General features: G+C 52.5%; 1 protein-coding gene across 1 annotated transcript in view; it reads right to left on the reverse strand.

The window, feature by feature from the left end:
* LOC140428237 (uncharacterized) overlaps nucleotides 1–15,965 on the reverse strand; it is a 504,514-nt gene that overhangs the window by 396,947 nt on the left and 91,602 nt on the right. Inside the window, exon 3 of the mRNA XM_072514486.1 lies at nucleotides 2,944–3,376. Within this exon, the coding sequence (XP_072370587.1) occupies nucleotides 2,944–3,376 (433 nt within the window). The remainder of the gene's footprint in view (nucleotides 1–2,943; nucleotides 3,377–15,965) is intronic.

Below are 15,965 nucleotides of genomic sequence, written 5' to 3' on the forward strand. Positions count from 1 at the left end.
ATTAAGCAATTAGGGAGGCCAATGATATGTTATACTTTATTGCCAGGGGATTGGCGTATAGGGATTAAAGATATCTTGCTCTAGCTGTACAGGGTTTTGGAGACACCACATCTGGAATACTGTGTGCAGTTTTAGTCTCCACATTTAAGGAAGATATATTTACATTGAAGAGGGCACAAAGAAGGTTCACTACATTGGTTCCTATTACACCCTGGCCAAGTGCGCAGTCAGTTCCCCCCACCCCCTCCCCCCCGAGTCCCAACATAAGTGAATTAACCAATAATGTGTATGTTTTTCTAAAATCTTTAACCCTTGACTGTTCCAATGAGTTTCAGGCATCAGGTTGAAAAGTAAAACATTAACAAACTGTTCATTTATAACAAGAGTAAAAGATGAACATATAATGGAAATAATGGAACGATGGTCTTCTAATCTACCTACTCCCAAAACCACCATGCCACCCTTCCCCCAGAAACAGGATGATGCACTATCAATTACGGCGAGACGAGAGTAGAGAGTAATCAAGGCTTTATTACACCGACATGTGTGGCCTCCTACAGCTGCTGCCGAAATGGCTGCAGTTCGGAGAGCACACACATTTATACTCCGTCTACTGGGCGGAGCCAGCAGGCAGGGATCTACCCCTGTACCTGTAGTACAGGGGCCTTATCGTAATACCCTCGTATGCAGTGCAGTATATACAATATAATACAACAGTGGTGACTACCACACAGGATAAAGGGGATAGAAAGAGTTGAAAAAATAATAGGGATTAGGAGGAATGAGAGATTTGAGGATCTTTGATGCTGGGGTTGATGACGTTGTGGGTGGTGATCCCTTCAGATGTTGAAGGGATGTTGAATCATCGGTTGGTTTGGATCTTCAAGCTGAGCCACTCAGGCCGGACCCTCAGGCTGTGGGGTCCACTCTGGGGGCACACTTTAACTTGTGCTCGGCTTACCCATGGAAGATGCACTTCAGTTCTGCTCAGTTTCTGAGATGTGGTCAGCTTCAGCAGACTCACCAACAGCTTGTCTCAGTTAAACAGAATATCAGAGCAGCAGTTTCCGTGAGGCCTTTGAGTGGTCTGGTACTTTTAATGGGAGAGGAATCCGGAGAATTGCCCTTCCCCCAGCTCTGTCATCAGGCTTTAAGTACTCAGTAACTGCTCTGTGTCCCTGAAGGAAGTACCCGCTAAGATTTGAGAGAGAATTCCTCTCTTCTGGGAAACTCGAAAAAGTTCAGCTTAGCTCTGCAGGTCCCCCAAAAAACTGAAAGTAAAAACACAGAGCGAGACCAGCAGGACAGTCTACAATAATCCGGATCAATCCGCATGGAGAATCTGCCATGTCCCAGGAAATGAAAGTAGCCGATTGCCTGTCAGCAAAGTCTGTAAAGATATGTCAGGACTAATGTCAGCATCTCCGGCTCTATTTTTTAAATCAAAGGTGTTGGCCCCAGCAATGCCCATGTGCAGGAATTATAACAGCCAAAAGGACAGGAATTAAAACGGAAACACGAGTTCAACGACGATTCACAACAGGGTTCATTACATCCTGGGATGAAGGGATTGCCCTATGTCAAGTGCTGCCTCACAGTGCCAGGGACTCGGGTTCGATTCCCACCTTGGCGACTATGTGGAGTTTGTACTTTCTCCCGTATCTGCATGGATTTCCTCTGGGTGCTCCGGTTTCCTCCCACAGTCCAAAGATGTGCAGGTTAGGTGGATTAGCCATGCTAAAATTGCCCTCATTATCCAAAGATGTGCAGGTTAAGTGGGGTTGGTGGGGGTGTGGGGGAGTGGACCTAGGAACAATGCTCTTTCAGAGGGTTGGCGCAGACTCAATGGCTGAATGGCTTCCTTCTGCACTGTAGGGATTGTATGGATGATGGGCTGAGCAAATTGGGTTTATGTTCTCTGGGGTTTAGAAGAATGAGAGGTGATCCCAGTAAAACACACAGGGTTGTGAAGGAGTTTGACAGGGTGGACACACAGAGATTGTGTCTGCTGGGCGGGGAATCTAAAACACTGGGGCAGAGTCTCAGGATAAGGGGGGCGATCATTTACGACTGAGATGAGGAGAAATTATTTCACTGAAAGTTTGTGATTCTCTAGGTTTATTGCTCAATACATTTAACACTTGGATACACAGATTTCTGTTCTGTCAGGGAATTTCAGTTCATCTGATACTGGATGTGACTGCACAGCAGCAGTGAAAGGGTTAAAGAGATAATGGAGAAGATGTAACTCGATGCAAGCTGGCACAATATCGACAGTTGATATACTGCACTTAAACAAGGAAGAGTAGGGGCCACAAGCGCTAATTGCTGATGGTCTCATTTGACTGAAACTGGACTGTTTATATTTGAGTTGTAGTTTCAGTGGAATGTACATATGAATCAGATATTTATTTCTTGATATATTTTCTCTATTTACATTCTCATTGAGGTGCAAATCCTCAGAAATTCCTCATCACCCTTCTCCTTCCAATAATCCCAATCCCTCCCCCAGACCCTCTCATCCTCCCTACAAAGACAAAACAACCTCCATCCTCTCTCCTAGATGGCAAACAATCTACCCTCACCCTCCCAGCCCCAAACACCCCTGCCCTACCAGAGCCCAAACACTCCCGATACTCTCTCCAAAACCCCACCCTCACTGTCTTGACACCTAAACTCTCACCCCTCTCTACGAGACCCAAAATGACCTCACCCTTACTCTTTGAGCCCCCAAACACCCCCTTGCTCTAACCCAGTAGACCGCAAAACATTTGCCCCAGTCCTCACCAAACCCTCCTTTGGCTTCCCCCACACCCCAAAAACCTCCGCAGCCTGCACTCTCCTGCTCCTTTATCAATACCCCCCTCTACCACACCCCGCACCCAACATCCTCCACACGCTTTCCTGTGCTGCCCAGTAGGGGTTGATTCTGTGCAGCATTACCTGTTCCCATGCTGTAAGGAAGGTGCTGGTGATATTTCCCGAGTTGAGTTTGACCCCGGGCCTGTGCAATATCCATCTTCACCCTGAGCCATTGCATCTGCATGAGATTCCTCAGCCACTCCCTCAAGCTGCTCACAGGGTGTGCGCGAGGCCAGCTGTCCCTCCTCCAGATCCGCAGAGGGAGTGATTTTCAGGTCTGAGGGGTTCTGTGCACCACTCATTCCAGGGTGTTCTGGAACATGAAGACTCTGTGCAGCATCCATCAGGAGAAAGTGGCACTGCTCTGCTCCCTGTGTAAGTGAGGCCTCTTCACTTCCAGAAAGTCCCTCCACTTCAATCATGTGATTCTTCGTTGCCAAATGATCTTTCACTTCACTGTCACTCTCTCTTGATCGATCGGCCAGATTTAACGACTCCTTTTCGGGCAATGTTTCTACATTGGAAAAAGACAAAGAGATTAAACATTGCTCACTCACAGATTGCCAATGTTAGCCTGGACATGCTCACACACCGAGTTCAGCCCTTTACACCGGTTTAGTGACAGAAAAGCTGTGACCTGAGTGGCTGGTTGGGATTCTAACCTAAATTTTTTTTTAAAAAATGTGAGTATTTGGGAACTAATTAAACATAATAACTTAATTATAATTTAGAGGATATCTAAGCCAGAGATCGGAGAGTATTATAGTTAGCTATCGCATTTCTATTAGAAATCTAGTGCTAGGAAACAGATAGTTGACAGTAACTTTGCAATTAAAAAAAAAAAGTATTTAAAAAAAAAAAGACAAGTTTTAATTTTAATTAATTGACGCAATGTCAGTTAGAGGGGTGCTGTGCTCTGACTGTGAGATGTGGCAGGTCCGGGAGGCTTCCAGCGTCCCGGATGGCTTCATCTGCAGAAAGTGCACCCAACTGCAGCTCCTCACAGACCGCATGGTTCGGTTGGAGCAGCAATTGGATGCACTTAGGAGCATGCAGGTGGCGGAAAGCGTCATAGATCGCAGTTATGTAAATGTGGTCACACCCAAGGTGCAGGCAGAGAAATGGGTGACCACCAGAAAGGGCAGGCAGTCAGTGCAGGAATCCCCTGTGGTTGTCCCCCTCTCGAACAGATATACCCCTTTGGATACTGTCGGGGGGGGGATAGCCTATCAGGGGAAAACAGCAGCAGCCAGAGTAGTGGCACCACGGCTGGCTCTGATGTTTAGAAGGGAGGCTCAAAGCGCAGAAGAGTAATAGTAATAGGGGACTCTATAGTCAGGGGCACAGATAGGCGCTTCTGTGGACGTGAAAGAGACTCCAGGATGGTATGTTGCCTCCCTGGTGCCAGGGTCCAGGATGTCTCCGAACGGGTAGAGGGAATCCTGAAGGGGGAGGGCAAACAGGCAGAGGTCGTTGTACATATTGGTACTAACGACATAGGCAGGAAGGGGCATGAGGTCCTGCAGCAGGAGTTCAGGGAGCTAGGCAGAAAGTTAAAAGACAGGACCTCGAGGGTTGTAATCTCGGGATTACTCCCTGTGCCACGTGCCAGTGAGGCTAGAAATAGGAAGATAGAGCAGCTAAACACGTGGCTAAACAGCTGGTGTAGGAGGGAGGGCTTCCGTTTTCTGGACCACTGGGAGCTCTTCCGGGGCAGGTGTGACCTGTATAAGATGGACGGGTTGCATCTAAACCGGAGCGGCATAAATATCCTGGCCGCGAGGTTTGCTAGTGTCACACGGGAGGGTTTAAACTAGTATGGCAGGGGGGTGGGTACGGGAGCAATAGGTCAGAAGGTGAGAGCATTGAGGGAGAACTAGGGAATAGAGACAGTGTGGCTCTGAGGCAGAGCAGACCGGGAAAAGTTGCTGAACACGGGTCTGGTGGCCTGAAGTGCATATGTTTTAATGCAAGGAGCATTACGGGTAAGGCAGATAAACTTAGAGCTTGGATTACTACTTGGAACTATGATGTTATTGCCATTACAGAGACCTGGTTGAGGGAAGGGCAGGATTGGCAGCTAAACGTTCCAGGATTTAGATGTTTCAGGCGGGATAGAGGGGGATGTAAAAGGGGAGGCGGAGTTGCGCTACTTGTTCGGGAGAATATCACAGCTATACTGCGAGAGGACACCTCAGAGGGAAGTGAGGCTATATGGGTAGAGATCAGGAATAAGAAGGGTGCAGTCACAATGTTGGGGGTATACTACAGGCCTCCCAACAGCCAGCGGGAGATAGAGGAGCAGATAGGTAGACAGATTTTGGAAAAGAGTAAAAACAACAGGGTTGTGGTGATGGGAGACTTCAACTTCCCCAATATTGACTGGGACTCACTTAGTGCCAGGGGCTTAGACGGGGCGGAGTTTGTAAGGAGCATCCAGGAGGGCTTCTTAAAACAATATGTAAACAGTCCAACTAGGGAAGGGGCAGTACTGGACCTGGTATTGGGGAATGAGCTCGGCCAGGTGGTAGATGTTTCAGTAGGGGAGCATTTCGGTAACAGTGACCACAATTCAGTAAGTTTTAAAGTACTGGTGGACAAGGATAAGAGTGGTCCGAGGATGAATGTGCTAAATTGGGGGAAGGCTAATTATGACAATATTAGGCGGGAACTGAAGAACATAGATTGGGGGCGGATGTTTGAGGGCAAATCAACATCTGACATGTGGGAGGCTTTCAAGTGTCAGTTTAAAGGAATACAGGACAGGCATGTTCCTGTGAGGAAGAAAGATAAATACGGCAATTTTCGGGAACCTTGGATGACGAGTGATATTGTAGGCCTCGTCAAAAAGAAAAAGGAGGCATTTGTCAGGGCTAAAAGGCTGGGAACAGACGAAGCCTGTGTGGCATATAAGGAAAGTAGGAAGGAACTTAAGCAAGGAGTCAGGAGGGCTAGAAGGGGTCATGAAAAGTCATTGGCAAATAGGGTTAAGGAAAATCCCAAGGCTTTTTACACGTACATAAAAAGCAAGAGGGTAGCCAGGGAAAGGGTTGGCCCACTGAAGGATAGGCAAGGGAATCTATGTGTGGAGCCAGAGGAAATGGGCGAGGTACTAAATGAATACTTTGCATCAGTATTCACCAAAGAGAAGGAATTGGTAGATGTTGAGTCTGGAGAAGGGGGTGTAGATAGCCTGGGTCACATTGTGATCCAAAAAGACGAGGTATTGGGTGTATTAAAAAATATTAAGGTAGATAAGTCCCCAGGGCCTGATGGGATCTACCCCAGAATACTGAAGGAGGCTGGAGAGGAAATTGCTGAGGCCTTGACAGAAATCTTTGGATCCTCGCTGTCTTCAGGGGATGTCCCGGAGGACTGGAGAATAGCCAATGTTGTTCCTCTGTTTAAGAAGGGTAGCAAGGATAATCCCGGGAACTACAGGCCGGTGAGCCTTACTTCAGTGGTAGGGAAATTACTGGAGAGAATTCTTCGAGACAGGATCTACTCCCATTTGGAAGCAAATGGACGTATTAGTGAGAGGCAGCACGGTTTTGTGAAGGGGAGGTCGTGTCTCACTAACTTGATCGAGTTTTTCGAGGAGGTCACTAAGATGATTGATGCAGGTAGGGCAGTAGATGTTGTCTATATGGACTTCAGTAAGGCCTTTGACAAGGTCCCTCATGGTAGACTAGTACAAAAGGTGAAGTCACACGGGATCAGGGGTGAACTGGCAAGGTGGATACAGAACTGGCTGGGCCATAGAAGGCAGAGGGTAGCAATGGAGGGATGCTTTTCTAATTGGAGGGCTGTGACCAGTGGTGTTCCACAGGGATCAGTGCTGGGACCTTTGCTCTTTGTAGTATATATAAATGATTTGGAGGAAAATGTAACTGGTCTGATTAGTAAGTTTGCAGACGACACAAAGGTTGGTGGAATTGCGGATAGCGATGAGGACTGTCTGAGGATACAGCAGGATTTAGATTGTCTGGAGACTTGGGCGGAGAGATGGCAGATGGAGTTTAATCCGGACAAATGTGAGGTAATGCATTTTGGAAGGGCTAATGCAGGTAGGGAATATACAGTGAATGGTAGAACCCTCAAGAGTATTGAAAGTCAAAGAGATCTAGGAGTACAGGTCCACAGGTCATTGAAAGGGGCAACACAGGTGGAGAAGGTAGTCAAGAAGGCATACGGCATGCTTGCCTTCATTGGCCGGGGCATTGAGTATAAGAATTGGCAAGTCATGTTGCAGCTGTATAGAACCTTAGTTAGGCCACACTTGGAGTATAGTGTTCAATTCTGGTCGCCACACTACCAGAAGGATGTGGAGGCTTTAGAGAGGGTGCAGAAGAGATTTACCAGAATGTTGCCTGGTATGGAGGGCATAAGCTATGAGGAGCGATTGAATAAACTTGGTTTGTTCTCACTGGAACGAAGGAGGTTGAGGGGAGACCTGATAGAGGTATACAAAATTATGAGGGGCATAGACAGAGTGGATAGTCAGAGGCCTTTCCCCAGGGTAGAGGGGTCAATTACTAGGGGGCATAGGTTTAAGGTGAGAGGGGCAAGGTTTAGAGTAGATGTACGAGGCAAGTTTTTTACGCAGAGGGTAGTGGGTGCCTGGAACTCACTACCGGAGGAGGTAGTGGAAGCAGGGACGATAGGGACATTTAAGGGGCATCTTGACAAATATATGAATAGGATGGGAATAGAAGGATACGGACCCAGGAAGTGTAGAAGATTGTAGTTTAGTCGGGCAGTATGGTCGGCACGGGCTTGGAGGGCCGAAGGGCCTGTTCCTGTGCTGTACATTTCTTTGTTCTTTGTTCTTTGTTGAAAGCTAAAGACTATCGGGATGGATTCTCCACAGCCCCGCGTCGAAATCACGTTCAGCGCGGGGGCAGAGAATCGATGTTCCCGACTGAATCGGGCCCGGTGGCGCTCCGGCGATTTTCCTCGACCGCGAAATACACCGTGCAGCTGGCGGGCCAGAGGCCCTCCCAGCGACACTCTGCTCCAGACCGGCCGGGTTCCCGACGGCCTGGAACTAATGTGGTCTGGCCGGCTGGAACTCTGTCCGCAGCTGCCCTGATGGCGCCCGGGATAGCGATCGGGCCGATCTGATGTCGCGGTGCGCGAAGGATTGGTCTGAGTCCGCCATGGCGCGCGGCTCGGCCGCTGCCGTGCGCATGCACGGACTGGGAACCGGCAGTGTGGGGGCCCTTTCCCGCAGCCAAAGCTGCATGAAGCACCCCGGGTCCCTGCTCACCCTCTGCAGGAAGTGAATAGCCGTTTATTTTTTGCAGGAAATTCGGGTGTGAAACGCAAGCGTTTTTACGCCAGTGTGGGGACATAGACCCATTTTGGGAGAATCCTGCCCTATCATCTTCGAAGCGCTAATCTGGAGAGGTGAGGGAGCTCTTCTGATACAACTCTATGAATCTTCGCTGAAGAAGTCTTCCTGGGCATCCAATTCCAGATTGGAAATTATGCTAAGGAATATTGGCTGGGAATTCTCTTGAAAACCCGCCATAACCTCAGCTTCGCTCCAGGATTTCAGCCATGTGAGAAATGAACATTTTGTGTTGTTTTTACATGTATAAACTCTGGTTCACAATTAAGGGGCGAAATTCTCCATTATCAGCGCAAAGTCCACCGATCGGCGCCAAAAACGGCGCAAATCCGACCTTCATCATGCCGCCCCAAACGTCGCAAAGTCTCCGGCCCGGAATGGGCCAGCAGCGACGTGACGGGATCCGCGCTTGCTCACGTGTTTCACGCCGTGCGGCGTCATACATGCCGCACGGCGTGACGGCTCATCAGGACGCGCTGCTCCCCCACCCGACCGGAACACCCGACAGGATGGCCACCCGCCGCTCAGCCCCGAGGTTCCAGTCACGGGATGTGGAGGCGCTCGTGGACGCAGTGGAGCAGAGGAGGGAGGCCCTGTATCCCGGACACGGCCACAGAGTTGCCCCACGCCACAGTCTGTGGACGGAGGTGGCAGAGGCCGCCACCGCTGTGGCCCTGACACCACGGACAGGCACCCAGTGCCACAAGAAGGTGAACAACCTCGTCAGAGCAGCCAGGGGGAGCCCCCCCCCGCCCGATATCCATATCCCCTCCCCCATATCCCCCCCTCCCCATATCCCCCTCCCCATATCCCCCCTCCCCCATATCCCTCCTCCCCCATATCCGCCTTCCCCCATTTCCCCAAGTGAATCCAGCCCTAACCTTAACCTCTGCAATGCACGCGCAACCGATGGCGTGCATTCATATACCTGTCTAACACTGTTGCCTTTTACCCCTGCCACACCCCCCCCCCCCCACAGGTGAAACGCGCACACAACAATAGGGAGCATGTGAGGACTGGAGGAGGCCCCGCTGATGAGAGGCCACTGACCGAACACGAGGAAAGGGCCCTGGAACTGGCTGGCAGACCTGAGGACCGGGAGGTTGCTGATGCAGAGGTCGGGGGCGTACTAGCAAGTGAGCCACCGACAGCCCGTCCCCATATCCCCCCTCCCCTATATCCCCCTCCCCATATCACCTGATCACTGCCTGCGTGTCTACCCATGCATGCTTCATTGTGTATCGCAGGAGCAAACGTCGAGGCACCCATCCCCGCAGATGCAGCCCGCCCGCAGGATGCCCCTCGGAGACCACGGGAGACGGAGAGACCCGGACCCTCCAGCATGCGACGCCCGCAGGATGCCCCTCGGAGACCACGGGAGACGGAGAGACCCGGACCCTCCGGCATGTGACGCCCGCAGGATGTCCCTTGGAGACCACTGGAGACGGAGAGACCTGGAGCAACAGGGAGACGACGCCCCCGTCTCGTGCGGGTGCGACGACGCAGGCGTGTGCCAGCCAGCGATGAGAGGGGCAGCCACAGGCCCCCGTCACAGCCGAGCCAGGACACCACTACCCAGGACACCACTACCCAGGACACCCCTACCCGGGACAGCACTACCCAGGAAAACGAAATACCGGACAGTGACACAGAGTGGATGGGTGGAGAGGAACCCCCACCCCAAAGTGCCATGGACTCAGAGTGGGACGAAGAGCACGACACAACGCCACTGCTGTCACCAACACCCTCCACCATCGCAGAAACACTCACCACGGTTGGGCACTTTAGTGATGAGGCGTCTGGTACACTCACTGGTGCGCACAACACAGCCGTCCCGGTACAGCAGGTGGAGGTAGGAGCAGCAGAGGGGCCGGGCGGTCGGAGGGCAGCCCAGCCCAAGCGAACATCTGCCGCCCAGGTGGATCCCGGGTTCCTGGAGTTACCACACCCACCCATAGATCCGATGCAACCACCGAGCAAAATGATCAGGGGGTTGGATAGGGTGGACAGTGAGAGCCTTCTCCCGCGGATGGATATGGCTGGCACAAGGGGACATAACTTTAAACTGAGGGGTAATAGATATAGGACAGAGGTCAGAGGTAGGTTCTTTACGCAAAGAGTAGTGAGGCCGTGGAATGCCCTACCTGCTACAGTAGTGAACTCGCCAACATTGAGGGCATTTAAAAGTTTATTGGATAAACATATGGATGATAATGGCATAGTGTAGGTTAGATGGCTTTTGTTTCGGTGCAACATCGTGGGCCGAAGGGCCTGTACTGCGCTGTATTGTTCTATGTTCTATGTTCTATGAACCGGAGACGAGCGAAGGGGGTGACGGCCGGCTTGCGGCGGCTGCAGTCGCAGGTGGAGGAGTCCACCCACGTCCAGGAGCTGGGAGTGGTGCTGGTCATACGTGCCACCCAGGCCGACACCGCACGGGTGGCGTCCGCGGTGGAGGCAATAGGTGCGACGGTGTCAGACATGGGGAATGGTTTGCGAGGCCTGGGGCTTTCCGTGCAGGCGGCGTCTGTGGCCCAGGACATGGCTGCCCCCTCACAGGAGGCCATGAGCCAGTGCCAGATGGCAGAGGCGCTCAACGCCATGGCCCAGTCTCAGCAGTCCATAGCCCAGTCTCTGCAGGCCATGGCCCAGTCTCTGCAGGCCATGGCCCAGTCTCAGCAGGCCATGGCGCAGTCTCAGCAGGCCATGGCCCAGTCTCAGCAGGCTATCGCTGAGGGCATCGGCGCCATTGGCCATGTGCGAGCCGGCGTCGCACAGTCACAGACAGGGTTTGCCAATCCCCTGAGCTCCATGGCTGCAAACCTGCAGACCCCTGTCGATACCAGCACGGGCCTCCAGGACTGGCAACGCCAGATGTCGGGGGGCGTCGGATGGCCAGTCCGTTCGCAACCCCCACCCATGTAGAGGCCTGGGGGCCATCGGGCACCCCAAGGGAGGAGGAGGTGCTGTGGTCCGTCCCGGGTCCCCCTGTAGGGGAGGTCCCGGAACACCGTGACACCTCGGACTCCTCCCCCACCCCCCCCCCCCGCCTTCCGTCCCAGGTGCATCAGGTGGGCAACGGGCAGGACATGCTGGCAGCTCGCCATCCCAGTCGCCCGGGCCGCAGCCTGGCCCATCTAGGCCAGGACGCCCCAGGAAACGGCCGCCAAAGGGATCCCGTGTCAGAGGGCAGTAATCACAGGAGTCCACCTCCAGTTCTGCTGTGCCGTCTGGGGAACAACGTAGACGTAGTCAAAGGGCCCGTAAGGCCAAACAATTAGACACTGAGTAAGTTCGCACAGATGCAGGGCACAGATGAATTTTAGGGGCTAGGGCACGTACACGAACTCCTTTGGTTATTAAAGTCAATGTTACACCTACAGAAGCTGCCTTTGTGCTCTTCCCAAAGCGTGCGGGGGTATCATGTACGTTGAGCGCAAGTGTGTGTGTGTGAGGGGAGGTCTTACCTCAGCTCCAGGTGAGTCTGCCCCTTCCCCCTGGGCCGCCATCAACATCCCCCCGGGCAGAGGACGGGACCGTGCGCTGCAGTGTCACAGCCGCATGCAGGGATGGTCCGGGTGGATGGTGGTACTGTGGCCATGGGTCAGACATAGTCCAACGATGTGAAACCAGGAGCTCATCGCAGGGCGGGTTGTCATCATCCTCCATGGCCTGCAATAGACACGCGTCCACCGGCAACTGTGTGAGCCCGGCCGTTGTGCCGCAGGTGGATCGGCAATGGGGGGGGTGGTGTGCATGCGGGTGGGGTGGGTGGGGTTGAGGAGGGGGGTGAGGGTGCTGGGTGGGTGGATGGGTGGGGGGTGTGGGTGGTCGGCTGTTGCCATGGTGTGCGGTCTGCCCGATTCCCACGCCCATCTAGTCAGTGAAGCGGGCGGCTATCAGCCTGTCCCGTGCCCGCTGGCCCAGTCGGTAACGGTGAACAGCCATCCACCCGTGTCTAGCCCGTCTGCCCTGACCATTGCCCCCATCCCCCTCATCTGGGATCTGGGGAGGACTGCGCCTCTTCCTGCTGCTCCTCCACTCCGCCCTCCTCTGCCTGCGGCACATCGCCCCTCTGCTGGGCTATATTGTGCAGGACGCAGCACACCACAATGATGCGGCCGACCCTATCTGACCGATACTGGAGGGCGCCCAGAGGTCCAGGCACCTGAAACGCATCTTCAGCACGCCAAAGCACCTCTCTATCACTCCCCTTGTCGCTACATGGGCATCATTGTAGCGGTTTTCCGCCTCATTGCGTGGCCTCCGTACAGGCGTCATCAGCCACGATCGCAATGGGTAGCCCCTGTCGCCCAGCAACCAGCCCCTCAGCCGGGGATGGCGTCCCTCGTACATGCCGGGGATGCATGACCGCGACAATACGTATGAGTCGTGTACACTGCCTGGGTAACGGGCGCAGACGTGCAGGATCATCATGCAGTGGTCGCAGACCAGCGGCCAACCCCCCAGGCCGTCACCCACCTCCACGCTGGTCGGCGTAAACCTTGAGCACAGGTTGACGCCGATTGAAAGGACCCGCTGGGGGGGTCGGAGAATGACGCCCACTATGTCAACAATGAAGCATGATGGGAAAATTAACATGTCAAGTTCTGAGTAAGCTATAGTGAGTGAATTATTATAACGATGTACCAGGATGACCTTCGGGGAAGAACGGGATATACAATAACAGAACTTGCTATGCAAGGAGGAGATAGCAGGTGCAAGCAGGGGGCCTCATTCTTATCTTTAACTGCCGGTCCAAGGATATACCAGGAGCGGACAGAAATCACTATGCAAGGGGGTGGCTAAATAAGGGATCACTGATAAGGGAACTGCCCTTTCTATAGTTTGTGGGATGTGTTTCTCACGGATTGTTTCCCACGGATTGTATTTTCATGGATTGTATATAACAAAGTGATGCTGTGTGAATTCTTTGTGTCTGCTATTGCTTACTGGAGGCACCCGCTCTTGCAAGATCGATAATAAATACTTCTTCAGAATTTGACTAAGTGTAAATCTTTTATTAAGTGAGCGGTGTTTCTCACAGCCATTCTTTCACTGATGGAAGAGCAGCCAGACGGGATAATTCCCAAACTATAAAGCAAGCAATGGTCATGAACCCTTTCCTTAATTTTTACCCCACATGATTAACTTGATAAGAAGTCTTACAAAACCAGGTTAAAGTCCAACAGGTTTGTTTCAAACACTAGCTTTCGGAGCACTGCTCCTTCCTCAGGTGAATGAAGAGGTATGTTCCAGAAACATATATATAGACAAATTCAAAGATGCCAGACAATGCTTAGAATGCGAGCATTTGCAGGTAATTAAGTTTTTGTGAGGGCCACACAGAATCCAGCACGAGCTGAAGGATAGAAAGAAATATCATTTATTTACAATAACATATATACACACAACAGCAGCAGCAACTCCCTTGCTGCTCACTCTCCCCTAGCTGGTTCCAAACTGGCCAGCTTTATTTATGCAGGGATTCTGCTAATATTTTCTCCCCCCCCCCCCCCCTCATCGGGGAAGCTCAGAGTCCCAAAGGATTGTGGGATTGCCATTAGTCAACAGCCAGTGGTAAGCAGGCAAGTTATAACATCCCTTCCCCCAAAGTCCAAGGAATCCACCGAAGACCCTGGCGAAGGAGGGCGTCGGACTCATTTTGCCACAGGCCGGACACCATTTGTACGAGGTGCTGGATCAGGTGGCGTGTAACGAGACAGAGAACGGCGCTTCCGTGATGAACGGCGTAACGGTTGTACATCCACGGCCCGTGAGCCTGAGAACTCCCCCTCTGAGGCGTCCTGTGTCTCTATCTCGGAGTCGGAGTCTGCTGCCTCCGTCATCTCGGCGTCTCTATCTCCATGCGATTCTGTAACAACCTGTGCAGGCTTTGTGTGTGGCACTAGAGGAAGATTGTGAGGACTACTTTCCACTGTGTCTGGTCTCTGTGGCTGTAGACATGAGCTCCGGGGGCAGGGAATCTTTGGAAGGGATGGTCTTCTGGACCGAACGTGGTCTACATGCTTGCGCTGGAGACGACTCTGGGCTTACACCTGGTAAGAGAAAGGGCCCGTTCGGCGAAAGATAACGGCAGGGACCCACTGGGCACCACCAGCAAAATTCCCGAACCAACACTGGGTCACCGGGCGCAAACTGCCGAATCGGCCGATGCCGAGAAAAAACATGTCCCTGCCGTTCTTGTGTGCGGCGTACTTTTGCGGCAATGTCCGGGGAAACCATGCTAAGGCGGGTGCGAAGTCTCAGGCCCATTAGGAGTTCCGCGGGAGCTACCCCTGTCACCGCATGTGGAGTGGTCCGGTATGAAAACAAAAAATGATCCAGTCTCGTGTCCATTGACCCGGAAGATTGCTTTTTTAGACCTCGTTTGAATGTCTGCACTGCGCGCTCCGCCAACCCATTTGAAGCCGGGTGGTATGGGGCGGTGCGGCTATGGCATATGCCGTTCATCTTCATGAACCTTGCAAACACCTCGCTTGTGAATGGAGTGCCATTGTCCGTGACCAGCACCTCGGGGAGGCCATGCGTACTGAAAGACAAACGCATCTTCTCGATTGTTGCGCAGGACGTTGTGCCTACCATCTTATGCACCTCCAACCATTTAGACTGGGCATCGATTAAGAGAAGGAACATGAATCCTTGAAAAGGGCCGGCGAAATCCGCATGCAAGCGCAAATGGCAAATGGAGCAGTTTTGGGCCACCTTCTCAATGTCGGTGTCGAGGCCTGGCCACCAGAAATAACTCCGGGCCAACATTTTAATTTTGGTCACACCCGGATGCCCATTGTGCAGTCCCTCAGTATCAGCTCCTGTCCTTTTTCTGGGACAATCACCCATGTTCCCCACAAGAGGATACCGTCTTCCACGCTAAATTCTGACAGCTTGGAGGAAAATGCCCGTGTGGTAATACCAGGTATTGCAGTACCTGAGAGGTGAATGACCATTGGCTAGACCGCGGGGTCTACCATTGGGTAATGTACATAGCCCCGCCCTGAGAGGCGGGGTATAAGAACCAATGCTGTCCCAGCAGCCTTCACTTCTGTAACATCGCTGCTGGGTACAGTTCTATCTGATTAAAGCTGAATCGATATGACTCCTCGTGGTCTCAAGAGTATTGATTGTGCATCAGCCCGCAACTCGCCTGGGAGCTGTCTATGCTGCCCACCATACAGGACTATGTGCCGAACCTTAGACAGGACTGGCTCCGTCTGGGTCCACTCACGGATCTGTGATGCCATGACAGGCAAGGTGTCCATAACATTTAGGGTTGCAACCACCTCACCGGTCGTGGAGGTCGACATGGGGCCGGTCGATAAAGGCAATCGGCTCAGTGCGTCGGCATTTGCTATCTGGGTTCCTGGTTTGTGCTCCAGAGAATACTCGTCGGCAGCGAGCAACAAAGCCAAGCGCTGGATCCGTGCGGAAGCAATGGGCGGTATTGGCTTATCCTCTCGGAAAAGTCCCAGCAGAGGCTTATGATCAGTCACGAGAGTGAAGTGGCGGCCTTTCACGTACTGGTGGAAGCATTTCACCGCAAAGACCACCGCCAGGCCCTCCTTCTCGATCTGCGTGTACTTGTTTTCCACTAGTCAATGTGCGGGAGTCGAATGCTATCGACCGCTCTGCCCCGTTCTTCATCTTGTGGGACAGGACGGCCCCAATACCATACGGGGGTGCATCACATGTGATGAGCAAAGGCTTTCCAGGATCATAGTGGGTTAGTAAC

Source organism: Scyliorhinus torazame, chromosome 8 (genome assembly GCF_047496885.1).
Source record: "Scyliorhinus torazame isolate Kashiwa2021f chromosome 8, sScyTor2.1, whole genome shotgun sequence".
Classification (NCBI taxonomy): Eukaryota; Metazoa; Chordata; class Chondrichthyes; order Carcharhiniformes; family Scyliorhinidae; genus Scyliorhinus; species Scyliorhinus torazame.